The following is a 20,796-nucleotide window of genomic DNA, read 5'->3' as shown; positions in this document are numbered from 1 at the left end:
CAGTTATACATAAAATATCACTGAAACCATATACAATTTTGTATATGCACTGTATATCTACTACCTAATTATTTATATTTGTTATATACATGTACTCCATTTTAGAACAAAATCTGACATGACATAAATGTCTGTGTTTTGCTTCAATTTGGACAAAGACATATCAAACATATACATGTTAACACCATTTTAGCAACTTGAATGTGCAGTAACACTATACATTGTACATCTACATGTAGGGGTGGAAATAGATTGTGACCACAACATATGTACATTGTATATTGGTCAAATAATGTTCTAAATCTGTAGAATTTATTTGTAAAATAACAGAGCCTTTTCATTCATGTAATAATTACTCACACAAACCCATACAAACAGATGTTATGCTATTTTAATGAATTTCACTCTAGAATACTTACTCAACATAAATGTGCCTTGGAATCCTTGGTGCAGTTACAGTATAATTCAGCTGTCAATGTACATTGTATGTTCATAACAACTGTTGTGTAGGCCTGTATCATCAATAACGTTGATATCACTTCAAAGTTTGTTTGTTGAATATCATAATCAGAAGGTTGGTCATGTTGTTTTGGTAACTATTTAGGTAAAATGTCCACATACATGTACATCTGCACATGGCCGTGTTGTAAATCGAAAGTGCCTGTCCCGGTCAGGAAATACCCTACTCCTATAAATAGATATCGCTGTCGTCAGCATCATATAATTCTTGTTCTTCGTCAAATATCAAACAATGTTTTAAAATTCATTATTCTAATGATAAATTGAATATGTTTCTTGTGTGAATTTTATCTTATATTTATATCGTTTGAGAAAATCAACTCAGAATCGATGCCCATCTTCATCGCACAGGTGCTTGTTTTGTACCGATGACGTCAACATATTAGAAATTGTACCGGACCGCGATTTCCGTCGAAACTACTAGCTGATTTGAAGAGGCAATCGAAAACTTATTTCGGCATGTAATGAATTACAAATTTGTGTATTTTGACCGGTGGTTTCTCGGCTTTCTTGGTATGTATGGTAAATGGATATTTTGTTTATTTTGTATTAGGATTTTGTCGAAGTTTACTGTGTAGTACACATGGTACTTATTACATGTACTAATGCTACGAGAAAAAATAATGTTAGAACGGATTTCTTTCAATATAATTAGTCACACATAAAATTGACATTATCAACTACAAAATCCGTGAAATACAAGTATTATTTCTTGCTACTTGTTGCATAATTCGAGATGCAATATCGGATCTCCGCTCCGGCGGTTACGCCGTCAGACACACGACGTCAACAATTTTAAAATGCTCGGAATTAAGTTGGCTTGAATTTTTAACTCATTCAAAGAGGAAAAAGACGATGCCAAATGATTTTTTTCTCAGAACAAAAGTTGTCGGCTATTATCTGTAGTTTTACAGGATGTAAACAGTATCCCGATAGCTCAACAAATAAGGGAGATATTGCGATTTTTCTAACACCGACATGAAAATGCGTAGAAATGCGTAGTTGGGAGTTAAGGGGTTAAAGGAATGTTTAGATACTAGAATTGGAACTAATGATGAGTGGTCAATTAACATTAAAAATGAACTAGCAAAAATTGGATTAGCATACCTCTGGAATGATAGATACGTTGACTGTTATACATTTAATATTATTGAAAATAGAATTAATGAGGTATATAGACAAGAGGTTATCAACAATATAAGTAATACAACACGAGGTATACTGTATAAACATTTAAATGATAATTTTTGTTTACATTTTTATTTAAAGATGCTCCACCGCTGACAAATGGTATTTTTTCACTATCAAAAACAGGAGCAGATGATTTAGTATTTTTCTTCAGTTACAAAAGTTACTTACTTTACACCATTACCACCATTGAAAAGTTTGAGCTTCTAATTTTACTTCAAGTTAAAAATATGAAAAATAATTAATTGCATCCCGAAAAAATTCTGTGTCACTATATCCTATATGGAAGGAAGTACTGATTGCGCATGCACTAAAGGCGAAATAAATTATTTTATATCATTTTTTGTGTTAATTAGACATATGTATACACGATATAACACCAATTATTGTTCAACTGAGGAATATCATTTATGCTTTGTCGGCGGTGGAGCATCTTTAAGAAAGCCTATTGACACTGTATATAAAAAATGTATAACCAAAATAAGAATTTCGGCACACAATCTGAATATTGAAAAGGGTAGAAAACAAAATATCCCACGAGAGAATAGATTGTGTACATGTTGTGATTTAAATGAACTTGAAGATGAATATCACTTTCTATTACAATGTCCATTTTATGTTGATTTAGAGTGAAAAGTATATTAAGAAATATTATTACAGAAGACCAAGTGTTTTTAAATTAGTTAAATTATTAAGCGTTAACAACGTTAAAGAATTACAAAATACTGGTAAATTCATTCATTTTGCTTTTAAGAAAAGGTCTGAAAAGTTAAAAAGTTGAGATATTTGACTGGAACTTTATTATCTATTATATAAATCACTCTCCATCTCTTTTGTTATATCAATTGTATATTATACATGATGTAATTTGTACTTATGGACCATAAGGTCCACGGAATAAAATGAATTGAATTGATATAGATATATAATTAGCCATGCCTTTGGTTTGATGGTTATGTAATACCCGGACCAGGATGTTGTTTACCTGTACACAAAACGCCATTCATCGAACTCACCTGTAATTACCTGGCCGCGGGCAATTTGCTATTCGGTAGACTATTTCGGGTATTTGCTATTGTCTTACTGTCAATCAGGTTAGGACATCCGTTAATTGGATTGTGATTTGAATTATGGAAACCCCGTACATCTATGCTCTAGGGTTTTTATTGTCACCTCCATTTTTAGAATGAAGATATAAAAGCAAATGGAAATAAAATATCCCTGATCATACCTAGGAATATATATATGTCGTACACAGATAAAACAATAGTGGAAGTTGACTTATTCAGAAACAAAAATGGTTCTAAGATCTATTTCAACTAAAGATTTAATCTTAAAAATTATTCCAGTCTAGTACTGTAATTACGGAATCGTGGTATATAGCAATCTTCCGTAATTTCTAAGGTATTAGTAAAAAATCTAAACATGTATTTTCACCGTTTTGAATCTGCATGTATAGTCATACAAGAAGGGTTACAGCATTACCACACTAAATATACTTATTCAAATATCACTAAGTATATTTTTAAAAGGTACAAGATATACATAATGTATCTATTTATAATGTCTGTATACAAGTAATTTCATTTTTCATTTGAACACTTACTTTTTGGATTATAAGATAAATGTTCATTTATTATACTATTAAATCTCGGTATGATATACAAAAGGATCGACAATGAATATACTATTTTAAGGATTTAGTATAATTCTGAAATAATGAATTTAAATTTACACTTATACTGCAATTTAGAAACATATATAAGAAATATCATTGATGTATTTCTGCTTTTTAGTAAACGTTATGGATAAAGTTTCAAAGGCAACAATATAGATATACATATTATTTCGGTATTAGATCGGTACTGTTACTCCAATATCATATAACTGATAACCGTCCAAATTTTATTTTTAATAAAAAACTGTGCCGTGTTTGCATCGTTATGGCAGAAGTTTGAAATAAAAACACAGATTCTAGATATATTCATGCTAAATTTGGGGATTTTACTCGTAAAAAGATAGTGTTACATTATACTGGGGTTTTTTTATTACCCAGAAATGTACACAATATGCTATCTAAATCTCAGTCCAGACTGATCCGAACATCATTTTGATATCGCTATCAAATTGGACTGATATCTAATCTAGAAGCATATGCTTGTTTGAATGTTTGAAATTGTGTAAATGAAATGTTTTGAAACTGAAAATATATACATCATAAAGCTAGAATAACCATTTACTCGAAAAACTCAAATTGTAGATCTAACGTATACGTGTATGTGCTGTATAGATGTATATTACTAGGCTTACCTTGTGTAGCCGCGGACTACTCTGACATCACAAGACCACGTGACCGCCTAGCTCATTATCTCTGAACCGTAGTCGACACTACCCGTAAATCACGACCAAAACCAACCGATAGCGCTAAAAGCTAGGCGATTCGTTGGGTGGGACTTAATTTTTCATTCATCCAAAGCAATATTCTGACGTATTATCCAAAAAAAATTTTGGCTGCAAATCCTTTAAGAAATTTGGTTCAGACAAAAAGATTTGTAATATTTCAGATAACTTGCTAGTTTTATGGTTTTATTTATATGTTAAGTCTACTCTCTTGTAAAGTAGAATTTAGAAATCCTAAGACCTGGGTATCTGTATTGTCACATGTAAAATATATTTCCTTATATTTTAAAAGTAATTGAAAAGCTATCTCACAAGCCCTGACAAACAAATGGGCAGGCATGTGGATGCAAGAATTATAATCACTGGATCTTGAGGACTAATATAAACAAATTATACAAAGTTAAACAATGAAAAATTATTCCATCATAATTTTATTTAATGATTCCAGTTGTAAGGAACATTTGATAAACTGTTTAAATGTTCATGATCTTCTAGGTCCATATTGGTAAAGTTTACTTTCAAGAGCACTCAAATCAACATTTGTGAGTCTTCATGATGCTAATTATATGTATATGTATTTAATTATATGTATACAGCTGTATATATATACATACACTTGTATACAGGTCCAAAGGATGAACTTTCTGTATTCATGTCACTTACATGCATGGTGCCTGAAAAAAAAGATCCAACAAATTTTTATATCTGTTGTATATAACTAAAATTGAAATGATCAATTTCAAATATATGTAAATGAATGAATGTAGGTTCATTTACAGGTTTTTTAGCTCACAAGGGCCGGTGAGCTTATGTCATGGCGCGGCGTCCATCGTCCGTCCGTCCGTCCGTCCGTCGTCCGTCCGTCCGTCCGTCCGTCAACATTTCCTTTAAACCGCTACTAGTCATAGAGTTCTGCATGGATTGTAACCAAATTTGGCCACAAACATCCTTGGGGGAGGGGGAACAGAACTGGTATATATTTTGTCTCTGACCCCCTGGGGGCAAGAGGGGCGGGGCCCAATAGAGGAAATAGAGGTAAATCCTATAAATCGCTACTTGTCCTAGAGTTCTGCATGGATTGTAACCAAAGGAGATGGTACGTTAAGACTCGAATATGGCCGCAAAATTAATTCTCCAGTAAAGAACAGCATATTTTGCCATATAACAGTGAAATACATTTGCTAACACATTACATCCCGAAAATATCCCGCATGTGCCAATTATGTTCACTATGACGTCATCAACATGCTGTTTCCCGCCATTTTTCACAAAAATCCTCGAAAAATCATACTTTTTTAGTGGTTTTCTCTAAAAATGAATGTGGCCGCCTTCGTGGAGCAGAAAGAGATTTTCACACGTTGTATACCATGTATTTACGCATATCCATGCAAAATATAAAGTTGCTCCAAGGTGGCGGCAAAATCCATTTCAAGCCTTTTCTAACCTAAAGATGATGAAATTCTAGCAAAATCTAGCGAGAAGAGGAAAATCATCAATTTGATGACGTCATAGGTGGAGCACATCGTGTACATGGTTATAAAAAGTTATATTTTGATGAATGGCATGTATGAGAGTATTTATTGATGTGAAATTGATGTGGTTCAGAGTTAATATTTTTCGGCCTGAAAAATTAAGGCCAAATACTGGTCCTATCATATCTACTCCTTTGGCCACAAACATCCTTGGAGGAAGGGGAACATAACTTGCATAAATTTTGGCTCAATCTCCCAGAGGCAGGAGGGGCGGGGCCCAATAGGGGAAAGAGGTAAATCTTTTAAATCGCTACTAGTCATAGAGTTCTGAATAGAATGTAACCAAATTTGGCCACAAACATCCTTGGGGGAAGGGGGACAGAACTTGTATAAATTTTGGCTCTGATCCCCCAGGGGCAGGAGGGGCGGGGCCCAATAGGGGAAATAGAGGTAAATCCTTTAAATCGCTACTAGTCATAGAGTTCTGCATGGATTGTAACCAAATTTGGCCATAAACATCCTTGGGGGAAGGGGATCAGAACTTGTATAAATTTTTGCTCTGACCCTCCAGGGGCAGGAGGGGCGGGGCCCAATAGGGGAAATAGAGGTAAATCCTATAAATCGCTACTTGTCCTAGAGATCTGCATGGATTGTAACCAAATTTGGCCACAAACATCCTTGGGGGAAGGGGAACAGAACTTGTATAAATTTTGGCTCTGACCCCCGGGGGCAGGAGGGGCGGGGCCCAATAGGGGAAATAGAGGTAAATCCTATAAGTCACTACTTGTCCTAGAATTCTGCATGGATTGTAACCAAATTTGGCCACAAACATCCTTGGGGGAAGGGGGACAGAACTTGTATAAATTTTTGCTCTGATCCCCCAGGGGCAGGAGGGGTGGGGCCCAATAGGGGAAATAGAGGTAAATCCTTTAAATCGGCGCTACTTGTCATAGAGTTCTACATGGATTGTAACCAAATTTGGCCATAAACATCCTTGGGGGTAGGGGAACAGAACTTGTATAAATTTTGGCTCTGGTTCCCCAGGGGCAGGAGGGTTGGGCGCAATAGGGGAAATAGAGGTAAATCCTATAAGTCACTACTTGTCCTAGAGTTCTGCATGGATTGTAACCAAATTTGGCCACAAACATCCTTGGGGGAGGGGGACAGAACTTGTATAAATTTTGGCTCTGACCCCCTGGGGGCAGAAGGGGTGGGGCCCAATAGAGGATTTAGAGGTTAATATTAAATTCCTTCAGAAAAGAAACAATGAACCTGTATTCAGAACATTACTTGGCATAACAAACCAGGTGAGCGATACAGGCCCTCTGGGCCTCTTGTTTAGCTCACCTGGCACAAAAGGCAGGTGAGCTTGTCATGGCGCGTCGTCTGTCCGTCAACATTTCATTTAAATCGCTACTAGTCATAGAGTTCTACATGGATTGTAACCAGATTTGGCCACAAACATCCTTGCAGGAAGGGGAACAGAACTTGTATAAATTTTGGCTCTGACCCTCTGGGGGCAGGAGGGGTGGGACCCATTAGGGGAAATAGAGGTAAATCCTATAAATCACTACTTGTCCTAGAGTTCTGCATGGATTGTAACCAAATTTGGCCACAAACGTCCTTGGGGGAAGGGGAACAGAACTTGTATAAATTTTGGGTCTGACCTCCTGGGGGCAGGAGGGGCGGGGCCAAATAGGGAAATAGAGGTAAATCCTATAAATCGCTACTTGTCCTAGAGTTCTGCATTGATTGTAACCATGCAAAGTTGGCCTCATCTTTGGGAGAACAGAACTTGTATAAATTTTAGTTCTGACCCCCAGGGACAGGAGGAGCGGGGCCCAATAGGGGATTTAGAGGTAAATATTCAAATTTCATCAGAAAAGAAACAATGAACCTGTATTCAGAACATTACTTGGCATTACAAACCAGGTGAGTGATACAGGCCTTCTGGGCCTCTTGTTTAAGATAAAACATTTTACAAGTTGTGAATGTCTCACTGATGCATTTGATAGAATCAAATATTGTTTCGACAAAGATACTAAATTAATTATTTAGTTCCAACAAAAATCAGAATAATTATAAATGATACATGGCTGCAGTACATTTCATCTCTGTGAAGTCTGTCATATACAATGTACATGTATACATGAACCAGGTACAGTTGTAATAAAAATAGCAACACTATTTATTCATTATGACGAGAAATAATACTGTATGTGTCCTCCAAAATATATCTTAAGAACAAGCTAAAACCCACATACATGTATGTGTATACCAGAACATAGACAATATCATTTTACCAATTCACCTAAATCCTACATACAATAATGATTATGTTTGTGTAGACCAGAACACCGGTAACCCAAAATGTATTAATCTTGCCGAAGCTTGTTAGAATAATGGCAGAATACTTAATTTTTAACAAGTTTCGGCAGAATTAACATATGTGCTTTTTTATTCAGTGTTAACCCTTAATATTAGGACTTTTCCTTAGAATTCCAATTCGATCAGAAAAATTAAGTATTCTGCCGTTAAATTAAGTATTTTTCTGTCGGCTGTCGGCGCCGTGACAGCCGATTAACAAACCATCAGAGGCTATCAGTTACAAGTACCCACCTTTGTTTACGTGCACGGCTATCTAATGCTACATAGTCGGGGTCAAAATTTTCCGATGCTACATTGAAATTAACACATTCGGCGATAGAATTGAATATTTCGTCGGTTATATTAATACTTTCTGCGCGAAGATTAACAGATTATCTGTGACGGCCGAGTACACACGGCTTGCACAGGTAAACATTAGGTTTGTGGAACGGGCCAAGCTATCCCAATTGTAGACTACCCCTGTGATATTTATGTTTACGTCATGCATGCAAAAAAACTACTTTATTTTTCTCCAAATATACAGTTACTTGCTTTACTCTCGTCATTCTTGCTACCTGGCGAAACATACATTTTTCAACCTTTTTTTCAGGAGAGTTCCGACACGAGCGGTAAAATATGAATTACTGTTTGTACTGATGTGAATTGTGTTGATACTAATTAAATGCTGTCCGAGGTTCTTGTTTCAGATATCGTAAGACCAGAGAAGAAGATCGAAGAAAATACCAGGCTGTACGTTATGATGCAAAATTTATCAGCTGAAGAGGATTAATCTTGAAATAAATGAAATTATACAACATAAGTTCATGTTTTAATTTTTACCAATTTCCAATTTGTAAAGCTTGTCTACCCACCTTGTATACATGGCTTCGTTCTGTGATTTAGAAGTTTCTGTCTCTTTATCTTGATTAGTTTGTATTAGATTGATATTCTGTTCCTTGATTTCACCTAAGTTGATAATTTTTCGATTGGTTGTGGCAAGGACGTATATGAGGTGGATAAGTCACACTGGGTTTTGGCAGAAACATATATGTATATGTATATGTATCTGGTTTTGGGCAAGTACGGCGCAGGAGCTTTTGTCTTTGTGCACGGACTGTGACGTTGGGCGATGACTGATTTTCCTTTGATATCCGGCGGCGCAGCCTTTGATGTAGCTTATGGGTGCGAGGGTTACCGTCTTACTTTTACTTAGGTTAGTATATACACGTCCAAATTTGTCAAGCTAACCAGTCACTTCTAGTTGTGTTCAAGTACCTAACACAAATGCGGTCACTCCACGAGCTAGCTTTGGACCACATCAAATCGATATGTTGCATCATCAAGGTCACTATGTCATCACGAAATATTAGCTCTAAAACAGTACGAGACAAATCTTCATGGTCGTGTTAGAAGTCCCCCTTCAAAATTATGAAGATAGACGACTAAGCCCACAGAAAAAAAACGACCCCCAACTGGGCCCCCAGGTCTTGTTACTGAAGTCGGGTGGCTGTCAAGATTCAGTGAGAGAAGTGATGACAAGGGGCGGAGTCAATTAATACCTATCAAGGTACGCTTGTTATGTGATTGGGTAATAGTATTCATGACATAGCCCATGAGGCACGGTGGCATTTTTCATAAAGAATAATGTTCATTTTTCAGACAATTTTAAACATTATAGCCAGTCAGGTTATCTTGAATTGTAATTTTATTTGTAGACTTCTATTCAATTAATTGTACGGATAAACAAAAGATGTAATGTCGTCTACGTGTTCTCACAGCATGTCATCACTCAACTACTGTACTAAACGATACTGATTTAACGGAGCAGTTATTTTAAAAGTAGTATGCAGTTTTGACAAAAACAATAATGTATTCATGGACTTTATGCAGCAGATTTTGGACCTAGAAGATATGACGAATATGGACTCACAATTTGTTTTACCGTGGAAGGAATTTTAGCGCGCATGAAGATATTTATGGATTGTATCGATTGAACACGCAAGGATAAAGTTGTAAATCTACAAAAAAAAAGTACAGCTAAACGATCCATGTCATCTGTTTTAATTATTCTCATTAATTTGGTGTGTTTTGTCGATGTACATGAAACACTAAATGCTTTTGCAACCACTTTTTACCTGATTGTTTATAATCGGCCTGCAGGTTGAATCATTTAGATTGATCAAAGATTGTATAAAACTTGAAATAAAAAAAATGAACAGATGAACTTTGTATATCAAGGATGTATAAAAAGGACCCCATTCAATCTGAAGACCTCATTTATGGAACACCAGCGCAAACCCAGTAATGATACATATTATTTTATACTCGGCCGTTATGTCTTTTGGTCAAGCTCACTTTACAAATTTCTGTACTCTCCATAAAATCCACCGACTTATTGCGTTACGTCTTATATTGTATCGTGTGCTTTTATGGAACTATATTTCTGGTTATACATATTTTTACCGTGAATTGCCTGGTTAATTGTGTATATATATATAATATAAAAAATGAAAATCGATATATCACAAAAATGTTATTTAGCAAGAGGGATATTTAATCCAATCTATCACTAAAATTTCTCTTTTAACCTCATGTTTACGGGCCATGGACAAAGGTTGGCGATTAACCGCCAGCGGCAACTCTGCAAATCACACGCGTGGCCATTCCAACGAAGCCATAACGAAAATTGGCAAAGTCGTACTCAGAAAGTTACTTGAGAACTAATACGGTTGCGTGGCTTGACATGTAGATCGCCGCGGGGTTCTAGCGTGACCAAGACAATGGGGTCATACCTCACGAAAACATGGGGAAAGCCCACCTGTCGTGCTTTTGATTAACAGACTTATCTAACCAGTCTACGGGTACTCTCATTTGTAATTAATCCATGTCACTGCAACTCAGAGGATAGTAGTCGAAGAACATGTACCATAAGTACACATGTACCATAAGTTCGACTACACAACTGTGTGCTAATATTATACAATACTGTTTATTTTATTTAATACTTATCGGAAAACATCGTCGTACGACTCAAAAACCAAAAAGTGTAATTATAGATTCTTTTTAATCTGTTAAAATCTTTCATATATATCTGGGTTTAAAGTAGTGATAAACAAGGACGTGCGTGTCCTGAAAAGTCGTATATTAAAATGTGAAACTTTTTATTTTTTTATTTTGAAATATTACCATTTAGTCTTTATATAAAATGTTTCATAATACGTTGACTTGTATTTTGAAATGAAAAGTTGTTAAATTCTGTTGGTAACTCGATTTGGTTCGCAGTCACTGAAATAAAACACACACATATTACAGTTTACGCGTGGCTGCACACGTGATGACCAGTACTGATAAGTTTGACAGGAACAGAAAGGTTGTCATGGTTCACGCTGGGTGGATGGTTATTTCATGACGGAGAGGGGTGTGTGCGGTCTGTATACATGGGGCGGTGGCATTTGTGTGACATGAGTGAGTCGAGGATGCAGATATTCTTTGATATTTTTAGAAACTGATACTGATTAATAAGTTCATAAAAATCACCAGACCTCAACTGTATAGTATAAAATCTTTGTATTACTCAATGATATGTCGAGCATTTAATTACGCACCTAATTGTTTTCTAAAAGGTATTGTTCATAGGCGGCACTGATTAAAATATACACTTAATTCATTAATATTAAAATATGATACTTATAAATAATACTTGTATATATGTTATCTGTAACTTGATGACTTTTTTGTATGGATAAGCAGTAATAAAATGCAAAGTTTGCAGAGGTATCACTATTTTAATAACTGATCAAATTAAGAACATAGTCTAGATCAGACTGACAGATGTTGTAATGGATTTGATGATCAGATTGATTTCTTACGCAATTACGCGCAAGCGTGATATGGGTCTGATGAAATCCATTGTTAATCGTTGGAAGTTTCAAGTGGGATTACTTCGCTGATACTTCGCTGATGGCGGCCTCGTTGAAAGTGTAAACACTTGTAGAGAGGCATTGATGGTATTCTGGATCTTGGTGGAGATAGGGGTTTTCCCCCTCCTACACCGGGATTGGCATTCGGGTGTCGACAGATCGGTGAGGGGTTGAAGGTTAACTGTGACCACATCAAAGGAACTCTGTGATTGGTGTTACAAAACGCCATTTATAGGGAAAATATATCAAAGTTTTTCAGGGATGTAAAAAAAAAAAAAATCAACACGTGAACAATTTTATTGTCCTCTTCAGCTTTTCAGCAGTTAACACAAGTGATGACGTCAGTTTGGTATTTCCTTCGATCTTCTCTTGTCCTACACTATGATATCTGAAACGAGAACCTCAGGTATACTATATTAATTGAATATCAATGATCTAGAACTACAGAAACGCATTAAATCGCATATCGAAGCCATGTATACAAGGTGGGTAGACAAGCTTTACGAATTGGAAATTGGTGAAAATTAATACATGAACTTATGTCGTATAATTTCATTTATTTCAAGATTAATCTTCTACAGCTGATAAGTTTTGCATCATAACGTCAGCCTAGTATTGTCTTCGATCTTCTCTGGTCTTACGATATCTGAAACGAGAACCTCGGACAGCATTTAGTATCAACACAATTCACATCAGTACAAACAGTAATTCATATTTTACCGCTCGAATCGGAACTCTCCTGAAAAAAGTTGAAAATGCATGTTTCGCCAGGTAGCAAGAATGACGAGAGTAAAGCACGTAACTGTATATTTGGAGAAAAATAAAGTAGTTTTAGTGCATGCATGACGTAAACATAAATATCACAGGGGTAGTCTACAATTGGATAGCTTGGCCCGTTCCACAAACCTAATGTTTACCTGTGCAAGCCGTGTGTACTCGGCCGTCACGGCTCGGCGCGCCCGCTCGATAATTACCAAATATTTAATTCTATCGCCGAATGTGTTAATTTCACTGTAGCATCGGAAAAGTTTGACCCCGACTATGTAGCATTAGATAGTCGTGCACGTAAACAAAGGTGGGTACTTGTAACTGATAGCCTCTGATGGTTTGTTAGTCGGCCGTTACGGCGCCGACAGCCGACAGAAAAATACTTAATTTAATGGCAGAATACTTAATTTTTCTGGTCCTAATATTAAGGGTTAACAATGAATAAAAAAGCACATATGTTAATTCTGCCGAAACTTGTTAAAAATTAAGTATTCTGCCGTTATTCTAACAAGTTTTGGCAAGATTAATACATTTTGGGTTACCAGTGAGAACATATACAGAACTATGATTAACAAATTAAATATCTATAAATATACACACGTAAGTGTATTAATTGACCGGTAGCATAATATTATAGATTAATTGAAACAAATCTTAGCATGGTATTGCACTAGCGGTTGCATTCTAACTGTACATGCATTACGACGGTACATTTTTAGCCCACCATCATCAGATGGTGGGCTATTCAAATCGCCTTTCGTCCGTGGTCCGTCGTCCGTCCGTCCTTCCGTCCTTCCCGTCCGTCCCTTACCGTCCGTCCGTCCGTCCGTTAACAATTCTTGTTACCGCTATTTCTCTAAAAGTACTGAAGGGATCTTTCTCAAATTTCATATGTAGGTTCCCCTAGGACCCTAGTTGTGCATATTGTATTTTGGGACTGATCGGTCAACAAGATGGCCGCCAGGCAGCCATCTTGGATTTTGATAGTTAAAGTTTGTTACCGCTATTTCTCATAAAGTACTGAAGGGATCTTTCTCAAATTTCATATGTAGGTTCCCCTAGAACCCTAGTTGTGCATATTGCATTTTGGGACTGATCGGTCAACAAGATGGCCGACCAGCCGCCATCTTGGATTTTGATAGTTAAAGTTTGTTACGGCTAATTCTCAGAAAGCACTGAAGGGATCTTTCTCAAATTTCATATGTAGGTTCCCCTAGGACCCTAGAAGTGCATATTGCATTTTGGGACTGATCGGTCAACAAGATGGCCGCCAGGTAGCCATCTTGGATTTTGATAGTTAAAGTTTGTTACCGCTATTTCTCAGAAAGCACTGAAGGGATCTTTCTCAAATTTCATATGTAGGTTCCCCTAGGACCCTAGTTGTGCATATTGCATTTTGGGACTGATCGGTCAACAAGATGGCCGACCAGCCGCCATCTTGGATTTTGATAGTTAAAGTTTGTTACGGCTAAATCTCAGAAAGTACTGAAGGGATCTTTCTCAAATTTCATATGTAGGTTCCCCTAGGACCCTAGTAGTGCATATTGCATTTTGGGACTGATCGGTCAACAAGATGGCCGCCAGGTAGCCATCTTGGATTTTGATAGTTAAAGTTTGTTACCGCTATTTCTCAGAAAGCACTGAAGGGATCTTTCTCAAATTTCATATGTAGGTTCCCCTAGGACCCTAGTTGTGCATATTGTATTTTGCGGACTGATCGGTCAACAGGATGGCCACCAGGCAGCCATCTTGGATTTTGATAGTTAAAGTTTGTTACCGCTATTTCTCATAAAGTATTGAAGGGATCTTTCTCAAATTTCATATGTAGGTTCCCGTAGGACCCTAGTTGTGCATATTGCATTTTGGGACTGATCGGTCAACAAGATGGCCGACCAGCCGCCATCTTGGATTTTGATAGTTAAAGTTTGTTACCGCTATTTCTCAGAAAGCATTGAAGAGATTGTTCTCAAATTTCATATGTAGGTTCCTCTTGGACCCTAGTTCTGCATATTACATTTTGGGACTGATCGGTCAACAAGATGGCCGACAAGCAGCCATCATGGATTTTGATAGTTAAAGTTTGTTACGGCTATTTCTCAGAAAGTATTGAAGGGATTGTTCTCAAATTTCATATGTAGGTTCCCCTAGGACCCTAGTAGTGCATATTGCATTTTGGGACTGATCAGTCAACAAGATGGCCGCCAGGTAGCCATCTTGGATTTTGATAGTTAAAGTTTGTTACCGCTATTTCTCAAAAAGCACTAAAGGGATCTTTCTCAAATTTCATATGTAGGTTCCCCTAGGACCCCAGTTGTGCATATTGCATTTTGGGACTGATCGGTCAACAAGATGGCCGCCAGGTAGCCATCTTGGATTTTGATAGTTAAAGTTTGTTACCGCTATTTCTCAGAAAGCACTGAAGGGATCTTTCTCAAATTTCATATGTAGGTTCCCTAGGACCCCAGTTGTGCATATTGCATTTTGGGACTGATCGGTCAACAAGATGGGCCGACCGGTGGCCATCTTGGATTTTGATAGTTAAAGTTTGTTACCGCTATTTCTCAGAAAGTATTGAAGGGATTGTTCTCAAATATCATATGTATGTTAATTCCTCTAGGACCCTAGTTCTGCCTATTGCATTTTGCGACCACCATCTTGGATTTTGATAGTTTAAAGTTTGAAAAGCAGAAAAAAGAATTGTAAGTTTGAAAAGCAGAGAAAAGATCCCTCTTTCATTTGTCAGACATAGATCAATCTTTGGTGGGCGCCAAGATCCCTCTGGGATCTCTTATATAAATATACAGGGCATTACCCCTAAAGAGGCCACACGAAAGAACCGCTATTTACCCTAGGCTTATGTTTTACATGATTGGGGAACAGGTATGAAACATGAGACCATATGTGACCACTCGTTCATGAAAAAATATTGCTAGGGACTATAATTACTTAATAATCAAAATAAAATAAAACTCACTATCAGCTGAGCAGGGAGTAGAACTGTCTACCGGGTAGTAGGTACAGTAGTGTTGTGGATCTGCATGCTCGTTTGAACTGTTCTCTTCACTATAACAAGTTGTATTAACACTCTCCATGCGTCGTAATGTTTACCGAGTCGTATGTTGGTATTGTCGCTACTCCATTGCCTTTCCTTTCGCATTTTAGGGGAGTCAGTTGTTTTGGTGGAAACCTTTTGGTTCAAAACTGCAGTAGCCATGTTTTGTTTACTACGGAGATGTTTCGCATGCGTTAAGATTTAACTGCACTGATAGTCGGCCGGGAAGACATATTAGGATTCCATTAATATATATTAATTTCTTCCCATACAGAGCGATTTTGATGGGAAATTTATTTTTCAATTTCATAAGAAATTATACTGGATATATTAACACCATTTTCTTTAAATCGCTATTAGTCATAGAGCTTTTTATGGTATTTAACCAAATTCAGCCAAAAACATCCTTGGGGGAAGGGGAAAAGAGTTTGTATAGATTTTCACTCTGACCCCCCGGGGGCTGGAGGGGCGGGACCCAATAGAAGAAATAGAGGTAAATCCTTAAATCGCTACTAGTCATAGAGTTCTTTATGGTATTAAACCAAATTTGGCCAAAAACATCCTTGGGGGAAGGGGAAAAGAGTTTGTATAAATTTTGGCTCTGACCCCATGGGGGCAGGAGGGGCAGGGCCCAATAGGGGAGAAAGAGGTAAAGCCTTTAAATTGCTACTAGTCATAGAGTTCTGCATGGAAATTTGGCCAGAAATATTGATCCTTGGGGAAGGGTAACAGACTTTGTACCAATAGGGAAATTTGAGATAAATCTTTATATTTCTTCAGAAAAGAAACAATGATCCTGTATTCCGAACATTACTTTTCAGGTGAGCGATACAAAGCCTTACTTTGCCAGACTATTCGCATTAACATAATTGTAGTGACCTAAAGTTTATATTTTTAGCTCACCTGGCCCGAAGGGCCGGTGAGCTTATGTCATGGCGCGGCTTCCGTCGTCCGTCGGCATCCGTCTGTCCGTCAACATTTCCTTTAAATCGCTACTAGTCATAGAGTTCTGCATGGATTGTAACTAAATTTGGCCACAAACATCCTTGGGGGAAGGGAAACAGAACTTGTATAAATTTTGGCTCTGATCCCCTGGGGGCAGGACGGGCGGGGCCCAATAGGGGAAATAGAGGTAAATCCTTTTAATTGCTACTAGTCATAGAGTTCTGAATGGAATGTAACCAAAATTGGCCACAAACATCCTTTTTGGAAGGGGAACAGAACTTGTATAAATTTTGGCTCTGATCCCCTGGGGGCAGGTGGGGCAGGGCCCAATAGGGGAAATAGAGGTAAATCCTTTAAATTGCTACTAGTCATAGAGTTCTCCATGGATTGTAACTAAATTTGGCCACAAACATCCTTGGGGGAAGGGGAACAGAACTTGTATAAATTTTGGCTCTGATCCCCTGGGGGCAGGACGGGCGGGGCCCAATAGGGGAAATAGAGGTAAATCCTTTAAATCGCTACTAGTCATAGAGTTCTGAATGGAATGTAACCAAATTTGGCCACAAACATCCTTTTTGGAAGGGGAACAGAACTTGTATAAATTTTGGCTTTGATCCCCCGGGGGCAGGAGGGGCGGGGCCCAATAGGGGAAATTGAGGTAAATCCTTTAAATCGCTACTAGTCATAGAGTTCTTTATGGAATGTAACCAAATTTGGCCACAAACATCCTTTTTGGAAGGGGAACAGATCTTGTATAAATTTTTGCTCTGGCCCCCCCGGGGGCAGGACGGGTGGGGCCCAATAGGGGAAATAGAGGTAAATCCTATAAATCGCTACTTGTCCTGGAGTTTTGCTTGGATTGTGACCAAATTTGGCCATAAACACCCTTGGGAGAAGGGGAACAGAACTTGTATAAATTTTGGCTCTGACCCCCTGGACGCAGGAGGGGTGGGGCCCAATAGGGGATTTAGAGGTTAATATTAGAATTCCTTAAGAAAAGAAACAATGAACCTGTATTCAGAACATTACTTGGCATTACAAACCAGGTGAGCGATATAGGCTCTCTGGGCCTCTTGTTCCAGTCTCAGTTTCTTGAATCACATGCCACTTTGATTTCATATTTATTGGTGGTAAGTGTACTTTTGATCTACCAGACAGACTACCAGGGACTAGGACATACAGTGGAACTTGGTTGATACGAACTCGGATAATTCGACAACGCGGCTTAATACGAAGTACGTACTTTGCATGAGTGAATTCGGAAAACTCGGATAATACGAAGTAAATTTTGGGTCCGAATGACAAAAATCATACATAAAATGTTCTTATAACTCGAAATGGGATTTTTGGACGAGTTCTCTGAAAATGCTGATTTTCTTTTTCATAAATGTGCTGTAGAACAGCATTTCAAAATATATATCTCGGTTTTATTGTTATAATTTTGCAACTACCATCGGCAATTTTGACATCTCTCTTGTTCACATCATTTTACGACATGGAACTAGTCTAGACATACCAAGTAAAGATATCATCAGTAGACATGAGAACTCGCTTAATTCGAACACTCGGATAACTCGAAGTTTTATCTCGGTCCCTTCGAGTTCGTATTAACCGAGTTCCACTGTATAAGATTATTGTCAAGGCGCTGTGCTCTAGTTGGCTCATGAGCTTCTACAATTGTACAAAGTGTGATCAAGGATTTTTTCTTACAACAAGTATCTTGACCGTTTAATATTACAGTGATCTACAACCATTTGATATCTATGGGTGCGGACAGGAAGTGATGTCAAATTATGAGACGCGAATAGACATTGAAGATAGACTTCACTTCTTTATAGAGGAATGTGATCACTTACAGGTAAGGAGTATGTTACAGGCCAAATTTTAGTTAATATGGATGGGAGAGATTAAACATTACTGTATTTCACCGCAAATAAGACACAACCAAACCCCTCTCTCTGTTTTAGTTAACCAGTGAATCTATCGGTAGGTGTAGTTTTGAGAAAAGCTATTGACGTACATTTCTCCTTATTGTATTACTGCACACGTTAAAGTATCAATTTTGATCATAAACAGAAGAATTTATGTACATTTGTCTTGGCCAAATGAGCACTTAATCGTAATTAAACTTCAACTTGCCCACATGCAGTTGCTTGTAGCATGGTATACATGGCATCTCTTTGAAGGCATTCTTTCACACTTTCACACCAGACCGTGTTTGGGAGTTTTATTGATATTGTTCTCGATGCGGGGAAGTATTTTGATTATATCTCAGAAATTAATGCAAGTAGAAATAGCACTGAAACATCATAGCAGGTATTTTTTGTATTCACAGTGAAATAAATAACAAGTTATTGTCAAATTTAGCCAGAAACATCCTTGGGGAAGGGGAACAGAGTTTGTATAAATTTTGCTCTGACCCTTCGATGGCAGGAGGGGCGGGGCTCAATAGGGAAAATAGGGTAAATCCTTTAAATGGCTACTAGTCATAGAATTCAGCAAGGAATGTAACCAAATTTGGCCAGAAACATCCTGGGGTGAAGGGGAACAGAGTTGGTATAATTTTTGGCTCTGAACCCGGGGGCAGGAGGGGCGGGGCCCAATAGTGGAAATAGAGGTAAAACCTTTAAATTGCTACTATTCATAGAGTAATGATTTCGAATGGAATGTTACCAAATTTAGCCAGAAACATCCTTTGGGGAAGGGGAACAAAGTTTGTATAAATTTTATAAAGAATGGGTTCCAATAGGGAAATTACAGGTAAATCTCTATATTCCTTCAGAAAGGAAACAATGAACTTGTATTCAGAACATTACTTGGCATTACAAAAACAGGTGAGTGATGCAGGCCATCTGGGCCTCTTGTTTTGATGCTGTGCAGGCGACACATCCACTTACAGGAATTCTTGTCTGGTAAAACAAACAAAAACCATTTGGTAAACAATCGTTTTGGTGACATCTATAGTTATTCCATGAATCAAATCCGTCCTCCCGTAAAACAGGTTGGGCTATTATTTTCAGACCTCTCCCCAAAATCTGGAAATTTGCCAAAGTAGTTGGGAAGGTCTTATTATATTTGCAGGAGGTGTCTTATTTGCAGTAACATGCAGTGATTCAATGGAATTTGGACAAAGCCTTTCAGGGAAATATATGTAATTGATTATAAGCCCTCTATTCGTGAAATCTCACAAGGTACAAGTCTTTATAATCTTGAATGACATGAAGATGATTCTTGTGTTTATAACTAATTGGTGTTGATTTCAGTGCTTTCAATTAATTGGTGTTGATTTCAGTGCTTTCAATTAATTGGTGTTGATTTCAGGGCTTTCAATTAATTGGTGTTGATTTCAGTGCTTTCAATTAATTGGTGTTGATTTCAGTGCTTTCAATTAATTGGTGTTGATTTCAGGGCTTTCAATTATTTGTTGTTGATTTCAGGGCTTTCAATTTAATTGTTGTTGATTTCAGGGCTTTCAATTATTTGTTGTTGATTTCAGGGCTTTCAATTAATTGTTGTTGATTTCAGGGCTTTCAATTATTTGTTGTTGATTTCAGGGCTTTCAATTAATTGTTGTTGATTTCAGGGTTTTCAGGTTTTACTGGACACATTTAATGGGTTTGGTGGCGTAGGTTCAAGTATTTTACAGCACCTAAAAGATGAATATTCCTCCAAGGGCATTTTCACATTCGCTCTCACTCCTAACAACCTTTCTGATGATGTAAGTATTACCAACTTTATACTCAAGTTTTGTTAAGATGATATATCATGTCTCACTGGCTTCTCAATGTTTCATATTATTTCACCAAATTTTTGTGTGAGGCGTCATAGGGAAGACAATGTTAGGTATCGGCAATAGGGAGGACAATGTTAGGTATCGGCAATAGGGAGGACAATGTTAGGTATAGGCAATAGGGAGGACAATGTTAGACATAGGCAATAGGGAGGACAATGTTAGACATAGGCAATAGGGAGGACAATGTTAGGTATAGGCAATAGGGAGGACAATGTTAGGTATCGGCAATAGGGAGGACAATGTTAGACATAGGCAATAGGGAGGACAATGTTAGGTATAGGCAATAGGGAGGACAATGTTAGACATAGGCAATAGGGAGGACAATATTAGGACAATATTAGGTATCGGCAATAGGGAGGACAATGTTAGGTA

At 37.4% G+C, this 20,796-nt stretch overlaps 1 protein-coding gene across 1 annotated transcript in view; it reads left to right on the top strand.

The window, feature by feature from the left end:
* LOC138333963 (protein misato homolog 1-like) overlaps nt 1–20,587 on the top strand; it is a 37,022-nt gene extending 16,435 nt beyond the window's left edge. The window contains exons 2-3 of the mRNA XM_069282690.1: nt 18,372–18,489; nt 20,215–20,587. Coding sequence (XP_069138791.1) covers nt 18,415–18,489; nt 20,215–20,385 — 246 coding nt within the window. The 5' untranslated portion in view covers nt 18,372–18,414 and the 3' untranslated portion in view covers nt 20,386–20,587. The remainder of the gene's footprint in view (nt 1–18,371; nt 18,490–20,214) is intronic.
* The last annotated feature ends 209 nt before the right edge of the window (nt 20,588–20,796 follow it).

Source organism: Argopecten irradians, chromosome 10, assembly GCF_041381155.1.
Source record: "Argopecten irradians isolate NY chromosome 10, Ai_NY, whole genome shotgun sequence".
Classification (NCBI taxonomy): domain Eukaryota; kingdom Metazoa; phylum Mollusca; class Bivalvia; order Pectinida; family Pectinidae; genus Argopecten; species Argopecten irradians.
The sequence above is the reverse complement of the archived record's forward strand: the minus strand, read 5'-3'. Positions and strand labels throughout refer to the sequence as shown.